Source organism: Dermacentor silvarum, chromosome 3 (assembly GCF_013339745.2).
Source record: "Dermacentor silvarum isolate Dsil-2018 chromosome 3, BIME_Dsil_1.4, whole genome shotgun sequence".
Taxonomy (NCBI): domain Eukaryota; kingdom Metazoa; phylum Arthropoda; class Arachnida; order Ixodida; family Ixodidae; genus Dermacentor; species Dermacentor silvarum.
This window is the reverse complement of record NC_051156.1, coordinates 13,540,665-13,562,462: the sequence shown is the minus strand read 5'-3', so window position 1 is coordinate 13,562,462 and position 21,798 is coordinate 13,540,665. Positions and strand designations below refer to the sequence as shown.

The window sequence follows — 21,798 nt, the reverse complement described above, 5'->3', positions numbered from 1 at the left end:
ACCACTGTTTCTTGTGCATGACAGTTTGCTGGTAGTGATAAAAAATGCAGCAGATCCAACGAGTTGGAATTTACATACAGCGAAGCGTTGTGTGAGTGCATAAAGACTTAAAACACGAGTACATGCACACACGCACACACACACACATAAGCACAGGAGCACACAAATTATACCGCTCCTTTTGTTAAGCACAGTTGCCGACTACTAGCGAGTACGACGAATGCCTTGAAAGCATCATGGGCCTCAAAGGTAGCATGCGCATACATACGCAGCACAAATTCAATCCACTCTATCCGCAAGAAGTGTTTACTTCCTCATTACCGTGCAGCCGCGGATGCGTGGAGACCAGAACCATCTGGTGGTGATGCAAAGAACCCAGCGGCACTGACGTGCACCTCTTGCGCTGTGACTGGTTGGCCTATTTGGCGACAGAACAGCCACGCAGCTCCCACGATCATGAAAACATGGCGATGTTCGTAACTTTTGCTTTTACAGTATAGACCACTTATAACGTAACCGCTTATAGTGCAGGACTGGATATAGTACGGTCTTTTCAGGCTCCTGTTAATTTTCCCATAGCACTCCATGTATACGCATACCGCTTACAGTGCAGCCACGTGAGACGAAATACCGGTTATAATGCGGCTTCCGTGGGAAAATCTCACCGACAAGGGCGGCATGCAAGCACGCTTCTCAACGAGTTGCGCCCACCGATGGGAGAGGAGCATGAGCCGTGGAGCATGAGTCCAAGGGCAATAAAATCGTCGCAGCGCGCTGTATGTGCGAGTGAAAGTGCGCCGGGGACGCACGCCTTCACGAAGAGCTAATGCACAGCAGAGAGCAAATGCGACTTCCATCATGCGAAAGGCCGTGGGGGTATGGGAGGGAGCGAGGGGGGGCGACGCTGTGCTGCGGCGCCAAATGCGTATCTTGCAACCGGGCGCAAGGGGAACTGGCGACGCAATCTCCCACGCGAAAGGAGCAAAGCGGGAAGGCAGCACAGGAGGGAGGGAGGAAGGGAGGGGGGGGGGCGGCTTTTACTTTGCCAACAATTGCGTTCGCGCCTGTGCCGGCTGTCAGTGTTGTCGCACACACCGTATCTTGAAAGCGATCTCCACACGGCTCTGACCTTTGTATGCGCAGTGCTTACGCCGCTCAGGTTCCATTGAAGCAATAGACCACACGAACCTTCGCTTGCTGCGGCGGCCGCGTTTCCCCCCGCCCGCGTTTTGACAGTGGTTGTCCGCGGTCACCCAGTCTATTCATGTTTGCTTGTGCGCGTTGACACCGCGCTTGTTAATTCAGTTAGTAAGCGAATGTGTCAAGTTTACGCAGCCGATAAAACTACTATCCCTACTCCATATAGCTCTCTACTAATTTGCTATAGCAATTCATGCTTCGCCTTTCGGGTGAAACTGAGAAATTTTTTTAAAAATAATTACTTTGTCTGCTTCATGCGAAGATCGTCGGTACTTGGACATTAACCTTCCAACGTTCGTAAATTTAAACGGATGCAAAACTCCCAGTCGCACGCTTCGATTCTCGGATACGCGCGGCTGCGTGGTCTACATGTTTTGCATACGTGCAGGGCTTTAAAATCGTTGCTTTGGTTATAATACGGTACCGCTTATAGTGCACATATTCCAGACTCCGGCGACTTACGTTATAAGCGGTCTACACTGTAATAGTATCTCGCATTTATTTTGCACACTTTGCTGAGATAAACTTGTGCGAAATCAGCACTGTGTGTTATTCCCTTTGTCCTGTGTTTCCCCCATGTACAGTGAGTTATGGTTTTTACGATGTCAGAAGCATAGAAAGCTCGTGAAGCTTTCAGTGCAGTACCTACCCGATACATTCTGGTAGATATGTGCTTCAGTTTCACACAACACACCACTCAATCTACGCACGTGTTTTTGTTAGGGCTGGGTGAATATTAGAAATTCAGGATATGAATACTAGTTAGTGTGTAATATTATTCATATTTGAAAAGGAGCTACAGTCTACGCTCGTTACAACAGACCCGAGTACAACAGACTTTCGGATATAACAGACCATATTTCAACCTTACTTTGCTCTACTGATTTCATTATTGCAACGAAGTTCGCCTTAGGGGCCGCGCTACAACGGACAATCGGCTACAGCAGATGAAAATAGCAGCCATGTTTTTCAAAATCAGGCGTGTAAAACATCCTTTTGCCCTGTCGACACAGGCTGACAAAAGACTTGCGAGGGTCAGCTGACAATTGCGGCTCAATCTCACACACGCGAGGGAGAAAGGAAGGCGGGCTGGAAGCGCACTGTTCACTTTCACACGCAAGGCATGGCGGGGAGGCGAAGGAGGGGGGGGGGAGTGTTCTACCATGGCGGCTGCTGCTGCTTACGGCATGGCCGCGCGGGTGCCGTATCTTGACAGTGATCTGCGATGTGGACAAAGTGTGCACCCGCAAGGACTTCATCTTTAAAGTGATCTGAGATGAAGACAATGTGCAACTAGTGCCAGTAGCTTCGTATGCGCTGTGCTTTCGAAGTTTAGTTTCGTATGCGCTGTGCTTTCGAAGTTTAGTTCGTGTTGAAGTGAGACACAGCACGAAGGTCAGTTTGCTCGCTGCTGCTGCCACGCTTCCTGACTCCAGCGTTTTGACAGCGACTTTCTGCAGTCATCGTGCGAGATGTGTTCATCTTTGTAAGCGAATGTTTACAATTTTATACGGCCGATAAAACTACTATCCTTACTTCATATAGCTGTCTGTTAATTTGCTATCTTTCAAGCCTTTCAATTGTGCCTTTCAAGCGAAACTGCGACATTTTTTTTTGCCTTGGACATTCGTCACTCACTCTTTGCAATAACATAGTTAGACACCGCGACCAAAGTTTAGTAAGTGAAGGGTTTCAGATATTACAGACTTCGGATATAACAGAAATTTTTTTGTCGGATTATCACGGTCCGTTGTAACAAGAGTTGGCTGTATTTGGTGTTTTCAAATATTCAATATTACCCCAATATTTCGCATCAACAGACTGTTGAAGTCTGGCTACTGTTCTCTGTAAGTTAAAGAATTTGTTGCAAATTATCAGAAGTGAAATAACGAATAAAATTTTTGAAACAATGCAGAAACAAAATGGGTAATGCAAACTCTTCGGTTTGCAGGGGAAGTCTACATGACAACCTACAATTTTTGGTTGTCGTCTGTCAAGTGTTTTTGGCACTGTAGTCATGTAGCAGTTTTATCTTTTGACGCCACAACCAGTGACGTTTTCGTTGCACTGGGCCTGACGTTGGCAACGAAGGCTGCTACTGCTTGCTGGCTCGGGCAGCACATACCGCTATGGTATACTACTTGCAGCACAAAACTTGAAGGACCGCTCAGCGGTATTCAATTGGGCAATAATGCTTTCCCATTCACAACTCATAAGAAGTGCTTAGGTGTCTTCGGATTTTTATCTTTTTCGTACCTTAAGGGATAAAGTGATCCTGTCAATATACGTGCCACTTTTTATCTCCGATTTTCTAAACTTAAAAAGTAAACAAGAACGCTAATGCTTTACGATAAAGGTAACTGCACAGCTATCAATGATAAGCTTTCTACTTTGACCGCAGGCTGCGCGGAGTAGCGCAGCCTGCGCTATTCCGCGTGACGGTGGTGTGAAAGATTAGTGCATTCACTTCTTCCTCTCCCTGCGGCACCTCCGTGTGGGCTGGCAGCTGGGCCTCCGAGATCGCATTGGCACCGGTGCAATCTCAGAGGCCACGAGCTGCCCGACTCAAGCAGGCGTGGTGTTTGGACCAGAACCGGCGTTCGCTGGCGTACCAGAGGGCCCCTTATTAATTGTCCTTGCTTTCGTGGCGTTATTTTCGGAAGCTGATAAGTTGGCTTTGGAATTTGGGCCGGCATTGGCGCCTCATTCACAGGGTGTGTGACAGAAGTAATTTCGGCTCCCCCTTCAACTTCATTATACAGTATAGACCGCTTATAACGAAGTCGCCGGAGTCACGAATATCTGCACTATAAGCGGTACCGCACTAGAACCAAAACAACAATTTTCAAGCCCTGCACGTATGCAAAACATGTAGACTACAGTGTACTATAATAGGGGCAGTGTGCTCACTGCCGTATCCCTGCGCCGCGCCGCCGCGGCGCACTCAGCGTCGACTGCTCCGGCGCCCGCCAGAGGCACTGCTGCCAGTTTCTCCTGAAAACTTCCCTCGCTTGGTATGGAGTGCGTTCTGTTGGATCGCGACGTTGACCGTTCTCCCTCAAGGGCTGCAGAAGATAGCGCCAACCTTTCTTTACTGAAAACGAACCACCTAATATCGACGTTGTCGGCCCTCGACTGCAAGTCCCACTGGCGTTTTCCTCTGTGCTTGACACATTACTCAATGTGCACTCTGAGTGAGTGTGAATGGCTAGCCGCCGTCGAAATTACTGTTTTGCACCCGAGTGCAGAACTGGCTACAGTCGCGTGAAAGATGCACCAAAGGCGTCTTTGCTCAGCGTTCCACGTGATGAATAATGGCGTAATTAAGGAATGGGAGAGGAACCTCAACCGTGCAGATAAGACACTGGAGGAATCTTGCGCGGTCTGCGAGTTATACTTCGAACCGCGATTCATAATTAGGGACTTGTGCACCTTATAGAATGCAAAGAGGTGTGCATTCCTCGTGACAATTGCCACTGCTATCAGAAAACGCTGTTCCCACGATTCTTCCGAATTTACCACAGTACCTGATGAAGACAACACCTAAGCCCAGGAACAAACGGAAAAGGTGTAAAATGGTCGAAGCACCCGCGAAGAAAAGCCGAAGCGCACAAGACAGTAGCTATTCGGAGTTTTCACCGGCTGCTCCCGGCGCTTCCGGGATCATTCTTTATTTCGTTGTAAATAAACATTGGTATTGCATAAATGTACACCCGTGAGCAAAAGTATACGGACCAGGGATAGGGCGATAAAGCCGTTTGTTTCAACTACCTGGGAATGCAACTTGAAATTTAGGACTGCAGTCCAATCTTGGCATTGCGAGCTTTCCAGTGTACTCGTCAATTTCAATTTATGCATGTTAATTACGAAGAAATTGAGTTGCTTCAGCGACCTTGTGGTCCGTATACTTTTGCTCACGGGTGTACCTGGTATTTTCATCCTTTCAATTTCATATGTCGCAGTAACGTTACGAAAGATGTAACACATAAATAACCCGCTAACCAGCTTAATTTGTGCAGCAGTGATACCTAAATATTTCGTGAACAGATGGGGCAACGTGAAAATGTCTAAGGCCTTACCTGCGAAAAAAAAAAAAAAAGACGAAGTGGTGGTTAAATTTGGCGCGGTGGTGCTGGAAACGCCGATGTGCGGTCGTTGTGGCGAAACCACACTGACCATTTTATCGATCAGCTGCAGAAAAAACTCAGGTGCCCCTTGCTACCGTGACTGCAGCGGCCGTATCAAGCCTTTAACAGAACAGCATGAATAGCAAGGCTGGTTCATCCGTGCCTCCGGCTCAAAACAACGCCAACCCTCTGTAGATCAGCCGCAACTATAGTAATTTATTTCACTGCAAACTTCGAATGTGCACCAAAAGAACTTTCGTGCTGCACGTCGCGCATTTTACTTTTACACGGTGAAAACAGCAACACCCGATAGCTGTTCTACCACGACGCGTAGGAAAGTTTCAGGTGACGCTGCGAACCGCACCACCTGTCGGCGGCGACACGAAGTGCGTCAAGCTCTGCCGCGTTGTGAGCGCACTACAACTCTTCTAGTACACTGTAATGTAGACCAAGCATGTAGACGCGCTTTGTACTATCGCGTACACATCGCGATTACGTTTTCGCCAGTGAGCTGACGAAAACATAATCGCGATGTAGCTGGTGCTCGCTCTTCAAGTTCGGCAGCTTTGTGCCGAGTCAAAATGAAACAACTGTTTGCCGCAACCGTTGCGGAAAAAACCGTGACCGGTATCGACGCGATTATGAACGGCGACTTTTCAGTGCTGAAGGCACGTGCCCGACGCACACACAGAGTCTGGACGAATTAACTACCATTTGCTGCAACAACTGCAGTCGAAACCGCGGTCGCCTATGCGATCATCGATGGTGATTACACAGTTTTGTGGGCACGCAGCCGACGCGCGTACCGAGTAAAAACTAAACTACTGTGCGCCACAACCGCTGCGGAGAAAACTGCGGTCGCTATCGACGCGATCGTGGATGACGACTACGCAGTTACGAAAGCCCGCGGCCAACGCGGTGTTACGCGCAGCGGTAAACGCAAGAATACAGGTTTTAAAGACACAAGGCTCGAAGCGTTCCAGCATTGCTGTCATTCACGTACGAATTCAACTGATGGATGTGGCGATGTGGACTCCGCCGCTTCGTTTCGGTTGGACGCTGGCGCCGTTCTTGCTCTTTTGCGTTGCACATTTGCAGCGCTCCGCGCTCACCGAGCTCCGAAAGTAGTCCGAATTAACCGATGTGCGGCCAAATAAGTCCGAATTAACGAGAGTGTGGTTGCATTGAATAATGCATACGCCGGCCGGGAGCACGCACCTTGTTGAGAAGTGTGCTCGCTGCCGCCCTTGTCGGGGAGATTTTCCCACAGAAGCCGCATTATAACCGGTATTTCGTCTCACGCGGCTGCACTGTAAGCGGTATGCATATACATGGAGTGCTATGGGAAAATTAACGGGAGTCTGAAAAGACCGTACTATATCCGGTCCTGCACTATAAGCGGTTACGTTATAAGTGGTCTATACTGTAATGAGGTTCGAGTGTACAACATTGAGATGCCTTAATAACCAAAATAAATTGCAATTCCGGCACGCAAATGTGGATGCACCAAACGCTTGGGAGTCCAATCATGCCACTGAAAAGGTTTTTCTCTTTCTCGCTATCGGAAGTGTGAGCCGCACTGTCTGGCCTCAACTGGTTGACTGCTATGTTGATTTGCATGCATCGCAATTTGCATGCATCGCATCTGAACAGACCACATATTTTCTGTTAGGTAACTGTCTTTTCTGTCCGACTGCCGACAATGACTGGGCATCTGCAAAACAGTGGCCTATTTTTTCCAACACTTCCAGCTTGTAGTTTCTGCCAATAACATCTTTGTTACTGTTAACTGCAAATTAAGGTTGTTAACTGTTCTTTATATTTGCATTTAGAGAAGATGTGCTGCTTGAACACTAAATTATAACTCAATCAGAAGGCTAATCACTAGATCCCCTAGCTACAGCCATCATATTTTCCCCCCATTCTTTATGCTCTCACACAGCGTGCACATACTAAGCACCATGACCACGAATGAGCATTCCTTCTTCACAAAGCATAGCACTCACAGGCATTGGGATCTTGGTGAGCTCCTTGCCGATGCAGTTCTTCATGATAGACCAAAGCGAGAGGCTGCACGATGGCTTTTCTGGAATGCGCGTGCGACGTTTCCGGGCGCTGCTGCCACTGGCTCCCTCAGCAGATGGCATCACAGCCATGCCGTTGCCCTCGGAATATGGTGGATCAACCACCGGCGACGGGTCGGTGCCACCGCCAGACGACGGGGACGACACAGCTGGCAGCAGCGGTGGAGACGACATGGGCTCCAACTCAGAGTCCGAGTCCGAGTTTCGCGAGTCCGAGAGCCCGCTCAGTCCGCTGGCGGAGCGGCGATGCTTGGCTCGTGACGCAGGCTCTGTCGACGGCATCGAGACGAGGAAGTGGTGCTCGAGGCCCGTAGCACCGGTGGGCGAGTGCTCGGGTGCGTCAAAGAACTCCTCATCGTCCGAGTGGGCTCCTCCGCCGCCGCCACCGCCACCCGAGGAAGGCCCACTGGCCTCCTGCGCTGCCCGCTCTAGCGACGAATGCTGCTTGGCGAGCTGCTCGACCATCTCCTGGAGGCGGAGGCACTGCTCGTGCTCATGCTGCAGCATGCGCACCCACTTGCGGCCCTGGCTCTGAGCCAGTTGGACGTACTCGTTGCATGCCTGCACACCCACACACACAGCCAGGGATGATGGCAAACACAGTGCCTACACACAGAGGATCCACCACTGGGATTGGAGGAAGTAACCATCACATTTGGCCTCGCTAATGGCTTAGCCAATGACAAGGCCAAACAACACAGGTAATGGAACAACGTAGAGTGCGGACAAAACAACACAAAGAAAGACAGACACAACAAAGTGCTTGCCCCATTCTGTCATGTTTGTTTCATCCTCGCTCAACTTGTTGAGTTATGAACACCACCTACTAGCGTGGTGCTCTTTCTGACAACACAACTGCAACAGCACTTTGCTAAGGCACTGTAATTCCTTGTATGTTATGCTCACATGTGTGAAATTCACACGAATAGCCTCCAAATGCACGCATGCTTCCACAGATGGCACGCGAAATTGCGGCTTCAACATCTTTCTCTCCTCTGCGAACTTGCACTATTCATATTGACCATCAAAATTAGCATCTCCAGCTTCGGATGTTGTGGCTGTCAACTGCGTTGTTAGGTGGATTGTGTGGCTTTCGAGAACTGCTTGCCTTTATTTCGTGAATTGCTGCTTCCTAATACTTCGGCCAGATCTGACCTCATAAATGGGACGAATATTCTACATAATCACTCCAAGTTCATTTTGAGAAAAATCAAAAGCAATGTGCATTACAACGCCTCCAAGCGCCAACAAATACTTACGATTCAAAACATAGTTTCAACCACAGATCCCGCATCTTCAGAATCATGAAAAGTGTACTGCTGCAGAACCAATTAGTAGCAATGTTCAATTCCGCAGTGAGTTTTATAAATTTCACAAAATGTAGACTCCATGCTAGAACTCTAGAGTAACGAGAACTTTTTCATGCACAGTTGACTTTAATTAATTTGACCTTGAGTTGAGTGAAGAAATTGGTCAAATTATCCGGTGGGTCGAATTAAACAAGAGGCAGAAAAAAGACCAAAACACACTGCCGATCCATTTGGCAGTATTTGCCCCGATCCTAACACATCTCCAAATCAAACACGCACCCACTTTTCACGAATTCAAAGTAGAAAACTAACCTAAAAATGACACGCACCCTTATCTTTAGCAAGAAAAACATACTGTGCCCCTGATTCTGATAATAAGAAAAAGACGAAAGCAGCGACTTTACCTTCACAGAATAGAGATTTATTATCTAAATGCCCATCATCATGACTCTCACACAGCACTTTATTACCGTCCACGAAGAACCACACCTTCTCATTCTCTGTACTTTCTATAGTGCATTTGATATTCGGCACTTATCTAATGGCTCCACAACAATCGCAGAAAGAATGGATGGCTGGCCACGTCTGTCTAGACTAGCCATTTCACTAGTTTGTCCTGCGACACATGCTATTCTCCGGAACACCAAGAGCACGTGAAGCAACCTGTTGGCACTAGCTTAACATGTAAAACAACCTATTGTTTAGATGCATTTTCGTAATCGGACATCATCATCGCCAAGCTATGTGAGAACTCGTTCTGTCACCATCCATAAGGCACCATCTTGTGATGGCAATGACGCTGGCTAGGCTGGCTCTGACACTAGGCTGTTGCGAACACTGTTTTGGTTTCGTATTGGATTGTGCCACCCAGGCAATTTTCGGACAAATTTTTTTAGAAAAAAAAATTTTTGGGTAAATAGTGTATTACAGTAGAGAAACCTCATTAGTTTGAATTTCCAGGGGCCGAAAAAAATTTACAAATTAACCGAATGTTGAATTATCGAGGGTATCAAGAAAACAAACAAATGCTTAACAAAGTAAACACGCTTTTATTTACCAAATGAATCGGCAAATCTTGTTTATTTTGTACAATAGCAGTGCAGAAGCTGCAATTCTCGTCATTTCGTGACTGATTAGCATTCGCAGCAAGGGAGGCTTCACGACTTCCTTCGTAGCACGGCCATGGTGCACATCTTCATAAGAGACACTTCTCACTAGTGCGTGCACACTCAATTATTTTCCCGCCAGCGAGCTGGTTGCCAACAGATTTTCCATCCATTGGAATGTCTGGCACAGCTTCCACCATTCTTGTGACATTGCGCGCGTAACCATTGCACCGAGTCAAAAACGAAACTACTCTTTGCCACAACCGCTACGGACGAAACCGCGGCCACTATCGACGCAATCACTGACGGCGACTTTACAGTTCTGAAGGCATGCAGTCGACGTGCCCACCGAGTCAGAACCAAACTACTGTTTGCTGCAACCACTGCAGACGAAACCATGGTAGCTAACAATGCAATCATGGATGGTGACTACGCAGCCATGCGGCCAACATGGTATTATATGCTGCGGTAAACACAAGAGTAAAGGCATGAATAGACACAAGGCATTCTGGCATTTCTGTCCTTTACGTACAATTTCCGCTGATGACTATGGCGATGCAGACTCTGCTGCTTCGTTTCAGTTTGAAGCTAGCACCACTTTTGCACTTTTGTGCCACACATTTGCGGCATTCCACGCTCACCAAGCTCCAAATATTGTTCGAATTAATGAAAGTTTCATTCCATTAAATAATGCATGCGCTTGCAAGGACCAGAGAACGAGTCCAAATTATCGGATTTTCCGAATGAACGAGGGTCAAAGTAACTACGTTTTACTGCAATTCATTGTGAGCTACTCCTTTTGCTTTAAATACTCCTGGGGCAGGCCGGGAACAGGCGTTTTCGATGGCAGATCATGCATGTTCGACGCATTTTCTGTACCCTAATGCTGCTAAGCCACCCTAACGCTGCCACTACCGGAGCCATCACTGTGGTAACTATTTGGGTCAAATTATATAGCAAAGGCCAATTTCAGGATTAAATAATGAATGTTTGGTCCCATATAAATGTTTGGACGCTGGCCAGGACTTTGGTCGGAACCAAATTCACTGAAATATTGAACTCACCCGAGTAGGGATAACGAATGTCTACTGTATTGCATACACAGAGAACAACAGCCATTTGAAAAATATGCTTGATGTAAAATATTGTGAAAAACAATGAAAAAAGTAAACCTTCCATGCAAAGTCGTACTGACACTGACGGGAAACACCCAGTCGTTTACCTTCTAACTCATTTTTCTGAACACATTACACATATATTAAAACTTGCAGTACAAGTCCAATGTGAGCTTTTCAAGGCGAATGCAACACATTTTAACTATTGACAAGTGTTCAAAATTGACAACGTGCTTATCTCAATCGCTAACAATGTCTCCTGCTAACGGTCACGAGCTAACGAATGTTAAATGTTACCGCCTGACACAAGCCGCACCTGCAAGTGTCAGAACATTCTCTATTGTTGTAGCCAATTCTATTCTATCTGTTGTCTATGTCGTCACCGAACATTGTGTAATAAGATTTCATACGCAACAGGAATAGTGTTGTACATTCTGGAAGGATGACCACGAGCGATTACACTGGAATTTTCGACGACTCATGTATAAATAGCCGATGCACTTGACAAGCAGATCAAATTTCTATGATTGGCGCACGCTCGTCACTATCATTCTGCCCGAACGTAACTTGTATTTGTGGGCACAGGTTCGCCCAATAAAGGGTTAGTTTTGCAACTCACCGTTGTGCCATGGTCTAATTCTTCACCGTCCTAACAATGTGACAATACTGTTTTCATCAATGCTTTTGATGCACTATCTTGGCGTTCATAACTGTGCACACAGTGCCCAAAGCAGATAACGTACAAGACAATGGCTCATAAGGACGCAATAAACCTCAGTTTTGACCACTATATTTAAGTTATGGTAAAATTATAACCAATATAGTCAGAGCAAAATTTCATTCCGGTTGGCACTGAATCAACGATGTTCGCTTACATTCATCATCGCGGTGGAGGTGATACGGAAGAGCGTGGCACGCTCATTGACAGCGCGCACACGCGCGGCTAACTCCGGCCCTCCGCCCGCAGCTGCCGCGTCAAGCTGTTCCAGGTCGGACAGAGAGCGCTGCAGTGCAGCTCCGTGCTTCCCAATGAGCTCGCTGCACATGGACAGGTCCTCCAGCTTGACATGCAGAAGCCTCAGCACCGTCAGCAGCTCACATTTATCCAGCTGCGATGGCATGTCCAGCTCCTCGTCTTCCTCTGAAATGGGACAGGCATTCTCACCATCAATTATTCAAGCAGTGAAACCTGTGTTTGGCCACAAACCAAGACTACACGGACAAAGGTGTCACATAGTAGGGGAAAAGGCATAGAAAGACATTTATTTATTTATTTACCTATTTTAGGTACCCTCAATCGCCCGAAGGCTTTACAGAGAGGAGGGGCAAGAACAAATGTAAGTGTTAATGGCGGTCTTGAAATTCTTGGAGTCAGAGATGGCAGTGATGGAGGCAGGGAGGCAGTTCCAGTCTTCCGAGGTTCTTGGTATAAGCAGAGTCTTTCCATCTTTTTCTGGTCACAAAACTCCGCCGTCGCGCTATGGGAGAGGTTCATACGCTGCCCAAAGCTGCCGCGACGCGGCGCCACTGTGCCACAGAGGGCATTGTTCGCGTACCGACACGCTTGCGCCGTGCGAAGTGAGCTGAGTGATGAGGTGCGTTCTGTGCATGTGCTGCGCTATTATTCGAGTGCTGGACTGTTTAGTTGAAGTGGCTGGGTGGGACAACTATGCCGACCAAGTGTTGCGAGCCGGGGTGCCATTCCGGATACAACGCCTCTTTGTGCTGTCTGTATTTCGCTTATTTTACATGATAAATAAATGATCGTGCTTGTATGTTGTTTTCGCACCAACAGGTTTTATTTCTTTTCTTAATCGAATTATAAAGCTGTTTTTTTCCGACCATGATAAGCATATCAGGACTGGTGATTGCTTGTAAATAGTTGCGCATTAAGAATCAAAATACCTAGTGTCGTCGTTTCTGCATCAAAACCACGAGCAGCGTGAATAAGTGCTGGGCTTAGAGACGCCTCTAAACGACTGCTTGCTAAGGCAACTGCCTAATTACAATGCAGTTTCAACTGTGCAGGACCTAACACTTAACGTTCGCCTTAATTCATTGCTAAAAGCCGCACCGAAGACATTTAGTAGTGAAGTTTGTCCTGCATTTATCCTACCTAAATCTCATTGAGAAATGGCATCGTTGTGCAGAGAAATCGGAAGCACACGGAGCAGCTCAATTTCCTTTTCTTTGACATTAAGTATTCTACGGAAGCAGCCCTTTGCAATAACAATTTCACTCTTTGATCTCCTGATAAGATACTGCCCACAGTTTACCAGAAAGTGAACAGCTGTGCTCGGCGAACAATCTGGCGCTATGCGCAACCGAGAGTAGGCGCTTACTTGCAGGGTTGCAACAGGGCCCATATGTTTGCATCTGGTGATAAGTGGGACCACTGGCGCTTTGTTGCGAATGCGCAGTGTTTAATTTCAGGCAAATATTAAAAAGCAGAGCCTACCGAAGTGTTGAGGCGAACGGCGATGAAGAAATCTGGACCGAGACCGCTCGGCAGTGCACAGCGGACGCATTTCGACGGGGGCGAAATGCAAAACACTAGTTTTTTTTTTTTTTTTTTTAATTTAGGTGCATTTTAAAGGATCCCAGGTGGTCAAAATTAATCCTGAGTTCCCCACTACGGTGTGCCTCATAATCGTATCATGGTTTTGGCTCTTAAAATCCCAGCATTTTTTTTCTGAACTGAGACCGCCGCAAGGTCCATGTTATGAGCGGTTTTTTTTTTTCGTCCCGGGCGCTCATTTCATGGCAGAAAACGCGCTCAGGCAGTTATTTATGCATGTGGAATGTTAAAAATCGTTACATGAAAGTAAAGCGACTGTTGTGGAAGTTGAGAAAGCTAGAATACCTATGTTATACCCAACCCTTATGTAATACCCCCTCCGGGGGTCTTTAAGGACAATAAACTGAACTGAACTGAACTGAATACCAAGGCTGCCCCATCCACAAAAACAGCGGTAGCGGTGTTCGCATGCCCTCTCATGCACGGTTGCGCCTCTAGCGGCGGGCGCTGGCGCTATATGAAACTGAGGCGGCAGTTTCGTGGCCAGAAAAAAACATGGAAGGACTCTGGTATAAGTGAGTCAGAGTAAATTTTTGTGTGACGAAGGGGTACACCAACTTTCTGGGAATGATCAATGCGAGATGATACGTACAATGGCCGATAGAGTAATTCTTCCTTAAGTATGTGATCGAAGTAAAATATTTTATGGAAGAGGCAATAGAGAGGCAGCATTTTCAGCGAACATAGGTTGTTGTAACCCAGGAGAGCGTGCAAGAGGCTCTTTGCAGATACACTAGGCACTTGCCGTCCCTGGCTCATATTGTGTGTCAATTATGTTCAATACTGTCAGAGTATGAAATACTGTCAGAGTATTGAACATATGTCAGAGATACCTTAAAGTGAAGTGCAGATGTGTGCTACAAGCCCAGAATCAGTATGAAAACTTGTTCACTTATGTTGGGTGCAACATAACTATTGACCTTGAAACTCACTGGCGAGGTCTAGAATCTGGCTTCTATTTTTGAAGCACGGCATGTGTAAGTCTACATGCTTATCAGCATGTGCACTAGCTAGAGTTAAGTTGGAAACTGCCCCGTTGCCCGATCAGACAACCTGTTCACCAATGGTTGAACACACTGTAAGTTGCACACCAAGTGACATAGATGACCACCAATAGAGGTCAGTGTCCTCAAAGACTCTGTCTTGCTGTCTGCTTGCACTATCTTTTCAATGTAGCCATTGTTCAGTGTGAAGGGCTAGTAAGATGAGTGCCCTTTTCAGATGCTTCCTATAATCTACAATACGCGATTTTCCCCCTTTGTCCTGAAAAGATCTGTGTGTGTGCGTGTGTGTGTGCCTGTACGTACATGCACATGCAGTGTAAAAGCCTAGTGAACAAATCCTCTGCCACAAGTTATCTTGCTTCAGTCATGGGCACGAAGAAGTATTTTAGGAGGGAAATCTGCCCTGCGGTGACAGCACGCGCGAGAGGCGCGGTAGCGTCACAGTTTAGCGAGTAGGAAATGCAGTTTTCATTGCAGCACGGCAGATGGCGCAGCAGGTGCATTTCCATAGGTTACAGGCACTTGTATGTGGACAACATACAAAAATTTCTATATCATTGCATATTTTGTAAATTTTCACTCATTTCAATCTCTTATGTCAAAAAACTGAAGTTACAGACATTCTTAGTAATTTCTTAGTACTGCTTACATGCTGTACTGCCCTTAAAACGAGCTACCAACATATCCCTGAGCAGACAACTGCCAGCCCCACGAATTGCCTCGCTCGCATGAGGTGTGCATGTGTACATGCGCAGGTGACCTTGGGAGGCAAAGCTCAGATTAGTGAGGGCATGACATGCTCTAACAAGCAAACAGCTGTGGGTTTCTTTGACGTTTGCAGGCTTTCTGTCTCTTATGGTCTCGCGGGGTTCCACACTGCACCAGCGGTGGCGGTTTCTCTGACATGCGCACATGCTTTTGGCATTGCTACAAAGGGGGGCGCTTTTTATCCGTGCCATTTGAGGACCGGGCGAAACGGTGTCGCGCTGAACTGCTGCAGTGGCTTTGCATCCTGCAAGGAAAAGGTTCCTAGTGGCTCAAGGTTCCTAGTGACTCGACACGGTTGCAAGTGTGGGCTAGTGCAATCCCAAGGAAAAGTTGAGAGCTACCGTCTCGTGACTATGTTTGCGAGCCCTTCTCGGTGAGCGATATAAAGAGGAGGGCATGTTACAATGAACCAGGCAGTGAAGCCCTTCTAGACAACCCAAAATGGCTTGTTTTGTTGCCAGATATTTGCTGCCAATATTTCCGGACTGACCCATCTATTTGCCTTCAGTTCAGAAAATAAAGAAATCCAAATGAATGCAATGAGAAGTATGTGAAGCATGCCAAGAAGACTTCAGCGGGTCAAGGTACGAGGATGCACACAGCTAGCGATGGTGAGCTAGATGAGATGGGGTCTCCTGCCCCCTCCCACGTTTGCCACGAGTCCGCAGACTATTGTTTATGCCAGTCCATCGAAATTTGGGGAATGAAGTGCCGGTATTAGAAACGAGTGCATCCATTCACGCATAGAAGCAGCTAGCGGCGGACGGCTCTGGATGGCCTCGAACTGACAAGCCTCTGCGGTGAGTGCGCCGCGTGCGTCTTCCCGTTTTCACGAGCGGCCTTGGACGACAGAGGGCACGTCAGCACTGCGCCCTCCGCTGGGACTTTACTGGGTCGCCAGAGAAAGTGCTGTTTCACCTCCTAAAAAATTCCTGCTCTGTGTTCATGGGTCTTATAAGAGTTGCCTGTACTAACTCTATCAGTTCAATATCTGGAACAGTAGTGCTTGGCTGCTCAAAAAATGCAAAACATCCACTCTTTGCAATTGTTCTTTCTTTCTTCTGCCCGTGAGCAATTTCATGACCCACAGGACTACCTCACCATGCATAGCAACTTTCAAGAACTGATTTCACACTTTCTTACAATTTTCTAATCAAAGAGCAATGGCTCTCCAACACTGCAGGTGCCCTTTGAGGTAAGTCGACCTTGTGATGACCCTAAGCCATAATACAAGACCTTAACCTCAGAAATTACAGAATTACTTTACAGAGCCAGGCAACGACACAATGCCACGAATATAAACTTCCCATGTGCTTCTGTATTGCCCATTTGTGCTTTGAATGCGCCACTGCTTAGGGTAGCAGAACAAGAACCCAAGCTTCTAGATTGGCGAGTGTACCAGACGTGGTCAAAGTCATGGCATCAGTGGCAAAATAAACGGGCTTCTGGGCAGTCAGAATGCTTTCCGCATTCACCAAGACTCCCCAACATTAAATTAGATTCTGTTTCTGAAGGATGCCTTCAGCCAAAATCACAAAGCTTTCAAGAGTGTTCAACATCAAAGGCGTTCCATGCACGTAGTGACTAGCAATATCTGTCGTCGTCACCTGTTTTATCTTCTGCTGATAGGTATGTGCATTTCAGTTCACAGTGAGCGTTCACAGCCATTACAATACTTTGTCATTGAGCCCTTGCACTGTCATGCTCTTCCCGCCTGAGCCCTTTTTCAAACCATACAACCATACTTGCAAAGTAACACTCACCATGCTTTACAAGCAGATAAAACCAGTTAACCAAGACATCTGTATATTTTGACTAGGGAAGATGAGGCGGAGGGAGGGGGGCTGGACAGGCGACATACTAACACACAAATTTGAACTGAATTCTAACCGTGATCTGATTATGAGCCGCGCCGTAGTGAGGGACTCCGGATTAATTTTCACCAACTGGGGATCTTTAACGTGCCCCCATCAAAATGTGGCCGCTGTGGTTGGGATTTGATGCCACAACCTCGTGCTTAGCGGCGCAGAACCATAGCCGCTAACCTACCCAGTGGGTTAACACAGAAATTTCGAAGGGGGGTTACGCCACTGCCTGTACCTGATATATTTTGGCAGGGAGTCCGCATTCGTGGACACAATGAAAATCCCTGAAATGTTCACATTTTCCCACTTGTCCTGTAGTTGACTGTGCCTAACGAAGCTGAAGATACGGAGTGGGATATGTAGTGAAACCGAACTTCCAGAAGCCAGAATTAGTTCTTAAACAGAATAAATACCAACAAATTAGGAAAGGCTGCAAATGCAGCAATGCACAATAATCACCACTACATCCCCACGTGTGACGCCCTTCACTGAAAGCCAATGCTTGGCAAGGTACACATCCTAAGAATGCAAGAATATATTACAACCAGGTCAGTATTTGAAGCAACCATGGCTTCAGAAGAGGTAACAAGGGTTTCATTATAACAGTTTCATTATAAAAACATTATAAAAGCTAGAGGTATTTTGTAGTGATGCCTTTCTGATGCTAATGCCTTTTCACGCTTGGTCAGTGGTCAGAGCAACGGTCCGCTCACGTTATCAATGGGATCTGCTAGCCGTGAGCGGTGGATGATAAGACTAGTATAGAATAAAGCATATCTCATTGCTACAAAATACCGGCCTTGTATCTTGCTAGGACGAAGCTGTTTCAGAAATCTTTTTTTTTTTTTCCTTAATACTACTGAGCAATGGAATTATCTGCCTACTTTTGTTATTGAATGCCCTAATGCATCTGCATTTGAAGTTGCTCTGTTATTGAACCTTATTTAACTTATCTTAACATCTCCTGCTTGGATAGCCCAGCTGTCCGCAGTACTGCTAAATTAAAAAATAAATAAAAGGTATCAGAAGGACCGCTTGAAGCATGACCCTACCTTAAAAATATTCCGTGTACATTGCTGCATAACACTGTCATATAGTTGTCACTACTGTGCTCTGGCAGCAAGGTCACCTAGGCTTCAAACACTGCCAACATTCTGTCATGGAAATGTGCAGCAGCCCGTTATTTATTTCATATTTACCAAATCATATCAAGCAGGTTTCTTTACTTACATCTGCAACAAAACATACACAGTGCAACGAGCTAATCACAGACTTTCCTTTGGGTAATGGTCCCATGCTTGAAGATCATGATGGCAAATGCAGTTTCCCTATTAAGTTTTGCTTAAAGGCCTCAGCAGATTGACAGGAGGAACAAAGATGACACTTCTTGTGCACAAGTGAAGTGTGATGAAGCATTTGGACATTTATTCATTGATTTTATTATGTTTATTACATGAATACAATTTTTAATTACTAATGCCGCTTTGCAGCAGTATTATGCTCGCACACAGCTCCATCACTGTTAATCAGAACTTTTAACAAGATAATTTTCCAATACAGCTATAAACCTTTCTCGTGGGACTGCTTGCTCTCACTCTCCTCCAGGTAATGCCGTGTCTGCAATGCTTACCCGCGAGGCAATCCATTGCCGCTTGTTTTTGTATTGTCGCACTAAGACAGTGTTAAAACATGTTGTTTCTACATTTATCATTTCTTTAATTCACTTAAAGTACAAGTAATTTCCCCTATGTTGTCCTTGGTGTCTATGTTTGCTGGCTTCTTATGATATGATTAATAAAATCGGGCCCCTCGGTTCCCTTTCTTCTCGTTCATTACCAAACGAGAGTCTTGAATCCGGCAACATTGATGCCTTCAGGTAACATGTGTGGGTTTATTGACCAGTTGCCTTCCACCCGAAAAGATGACGTACTCGTGACACCTGTGGCAGAAAGGATGTTCCACATCCGCCGCTAAGGTTTGTGAGTGGTGGCACTGGCTAACACTCCCAGGGTTAATTCTAGTTGTAAGACATAAATGGCTCAGAAAAGTGGATAGGAAAACAGTGCCGCGGTATCTCATTTGGTAAGAGCATCGCACGCGTAATGCGAAGACATGGGATCGTTCCCCCACTTCTTTAATTCACTTAGTAAGTACAAGTAATTTCCCCCACGTTGTCTTTGGTGTCTATGTTTGTTGGCTCCTTATGATCACATTACTGCTGTCACTTCTTCAGCAAACAAAGCACTTGGTGTCACAAGGCACCACGTGTGCTACATTCTGAAAATTTTAAAACTGGTAGTCACAAATTGCATACCATGCACAAATACAAAAAAAAATGCCTGCTATTTAACATATATTATTATTATTGCTGTTGTATACAAAAATAACAACAACTAAATATGAAAATCAGGCTAACTGCTATTTCCTGAAGGTACACTGCACCTATGAATAGGAGAGAGAAAAAAGAGGGACAAAACATGACAGATTACATCACACCAAGACTGAGGAGGGTCACTACTGATAATAAGCTAGTCCACCTGCTGAAGAGAAATCCACAACCTCGTATTGTGTTCAAGTTCCACCTTAAGAAGGACCTGTACCAGGCTTGTCAACACAGACGTCTGTACAATATTGTGCCGCTGGATGCATTCAGTCCTATTCATGCGTCTTGAGTGTACCATCTCTAAATGAAAAATTTCATCCACCAGTGGGGTAGCTATAAATATTTTTCAAAGGTAGCACACACTTGCCTGGGGACTGGGAGGGCTAGGTGCCCCCCCCCCCCCCCTGGTTACGCCACTTTCCCTCACCTCCACAGTTATCACCAGTCATTATTTATAAATTCTTACACACTTCCCTCAACACTACATATCACATCACCCGCTGGTCAATTGCACTGGTAACCTTGAAGCCTTAGGCAACGTTTACGTACTACCACCTTCTCAGCTTCATTTTTTTGTTTTTTTCAGGCAGATGCAGAACAAAATGCCCTTCCCCATCATATTGCTGACATTGCCAGATTCCATCCATTATTTGATAGTGCTGCTTGTTGAAGATGTGTTCATCTACCTTTGTATGTTCACTGTAATAATGCACTCATTTTGGAAATGTAATTGTACGTTGTAGTACTGACAGTGTAAATGAAAACCCCGAATGCTGTTTTATCTGTGCTTTAAGTAATACGGCTGTCTAGAAAGGGGGTGTTTAAGGAAATAAAGCAGCACCCAAAAAGGGTACTCTGCAATTGACAGCAACAGCTTGTAGACTGTGTATAAATTTTCCACTGCTGTTGAGACGTGGAGAGGGAGGAGGCTGGTCAAAGTTAAGCAAGCTGCACTGTTGCAACATTTGAGTGCCTCAGGAAGTTGCTGGGGTATCGTAAGGGTGCACCGATAAGATGAAATGTCAGCCAAATGTAACCACTTGTTTGTGCCCAGTTTAGAGTATGAAAAGTTAAACACATATGCAACAAACCGGCAAACACAACTAGTCGCTGCCTGCGACCTGCAGGTGCGTCTGTTTCATTTTCGAAGTAGCCGGTGAAACTAACAGAATACGGCTGCGAGCTTCGTTCTCGAGGTGACCCACGTTCGACAATCGGGAGCAACCACAACAGAGGTTCGACGGAGCGCGACTGCTGTCCTTGAATTCCGTGATCGCACCTACGATCGAGCTACGATTATCACCGCCGCCCAAAGGCCTTTCAGCAGCCGAGCTCACCGGACTCCATCATGCGCACAGCACGGGCCTTGGCCAGCTCCAGCGCGGTGACCCATTTCTGACGCTCGATCTCGTTGCTGGCCTTGAGGTGGAAGGTCTGCGTGCCCCCGTTGGAGATGACGAAGTTGCAGGAGTCCTCGGTGTGGATCACCGCGCTCACCAGGCTGATGGTGCCGCGACACGTGTGCGCCATCTCCGCCTGGTTCCTGCGTGTCGCACGACGGGGTCAGCAGCTGCCGCCGCCGCTGCGTGCACCACTGCCACACTCGCCTGTAGTATGAGAGCAGCCCGTTGGAGAGCACGAACCAGCGCTTCTGGTAGCCCTTGAGGTAGTTGGTCCACTTGGCGAGCCATCCCTTCATCTCCGGCTCGCCCTGCTGGCCCGCCTCGCTGCTGCTCATGGTTGTTCCAAGCGCCGCCGGCGCTCCTCAGCGACACAACGCACGGTGTCCTCCGGCGGCTCGAGTCCCCGCTTACCATACGCTGGCGGCGGCGACTCCACGGTCAGCTGCCGGCGGCCCTACACTCGATACGGGAAAAAAACAATCACGCAACGTCGGCCATGTTCCGCTGCGCCTCTCCCGGCGCCTCTACCTGCCGCGGGGGCGGCTCCACGCCCCCGCGTGGTAACTGTTTCACCCGGTGCGCACTGGCCACCAGGCACTGACGTCGCGCCGTTACAGAACACGCGCAGAGGATTTCGCACCGGTCCTCACGTGCGTGGGCCAATGTGTTTTATTTTCTGGCCCGAATGTCGTGGTGCCGATGTCTCTCGCTGCATTCCCAATGCCATCGACACGAATTAGCGCGATGTTCAAACGCACACTGTAGTAGGGGCTTCTTGTGCGCACTCGCCACGATCGGGCATGCGCTAATCATATAATACCGCTTCCGTTCAATATCCGTTTCTGATAGTACGAC

The 21,798-nt window shown here is 47.0% G+C and overlaps 1 protein-coding gene across 1 annotated transcript in view; it reads right to left on the bottom strand.

Moving 5' to 3' along the window:
- The window catches only part of LOC119445330 (oxysterol-binding protein 1), a 65,617-nt gene extending 44,037 nt beyond the window's left edge, over positions 1-21,580 (bottom strand). The window contains exons 1-4 of the mRNA XM_037709641.2: positions 21,148-21,580; positions 20,878-21,083; positions 11,818-12,083; positions 7,334-7,972 (exon numbers count right to left, since the gene is read on the bottom strand). Of these exons, the coding sequence (XP_037565569.1) occupies positions 7,334-7,972; positions 11,818-12,083; positions 20,878-21,083; positions 21,148-21,278 (1,242 nt within the window). The 5' untranslated portion in view covers positions 21,279-21,580. The remainder of the gene's footprint in view (positions 1-7,333; positions 7,973-11,817; positions 12,084-20,877; positions 21,084-21,147) is intronic.
- Positions 21,581-21,798: the final 218 nt, after the last annotated feature.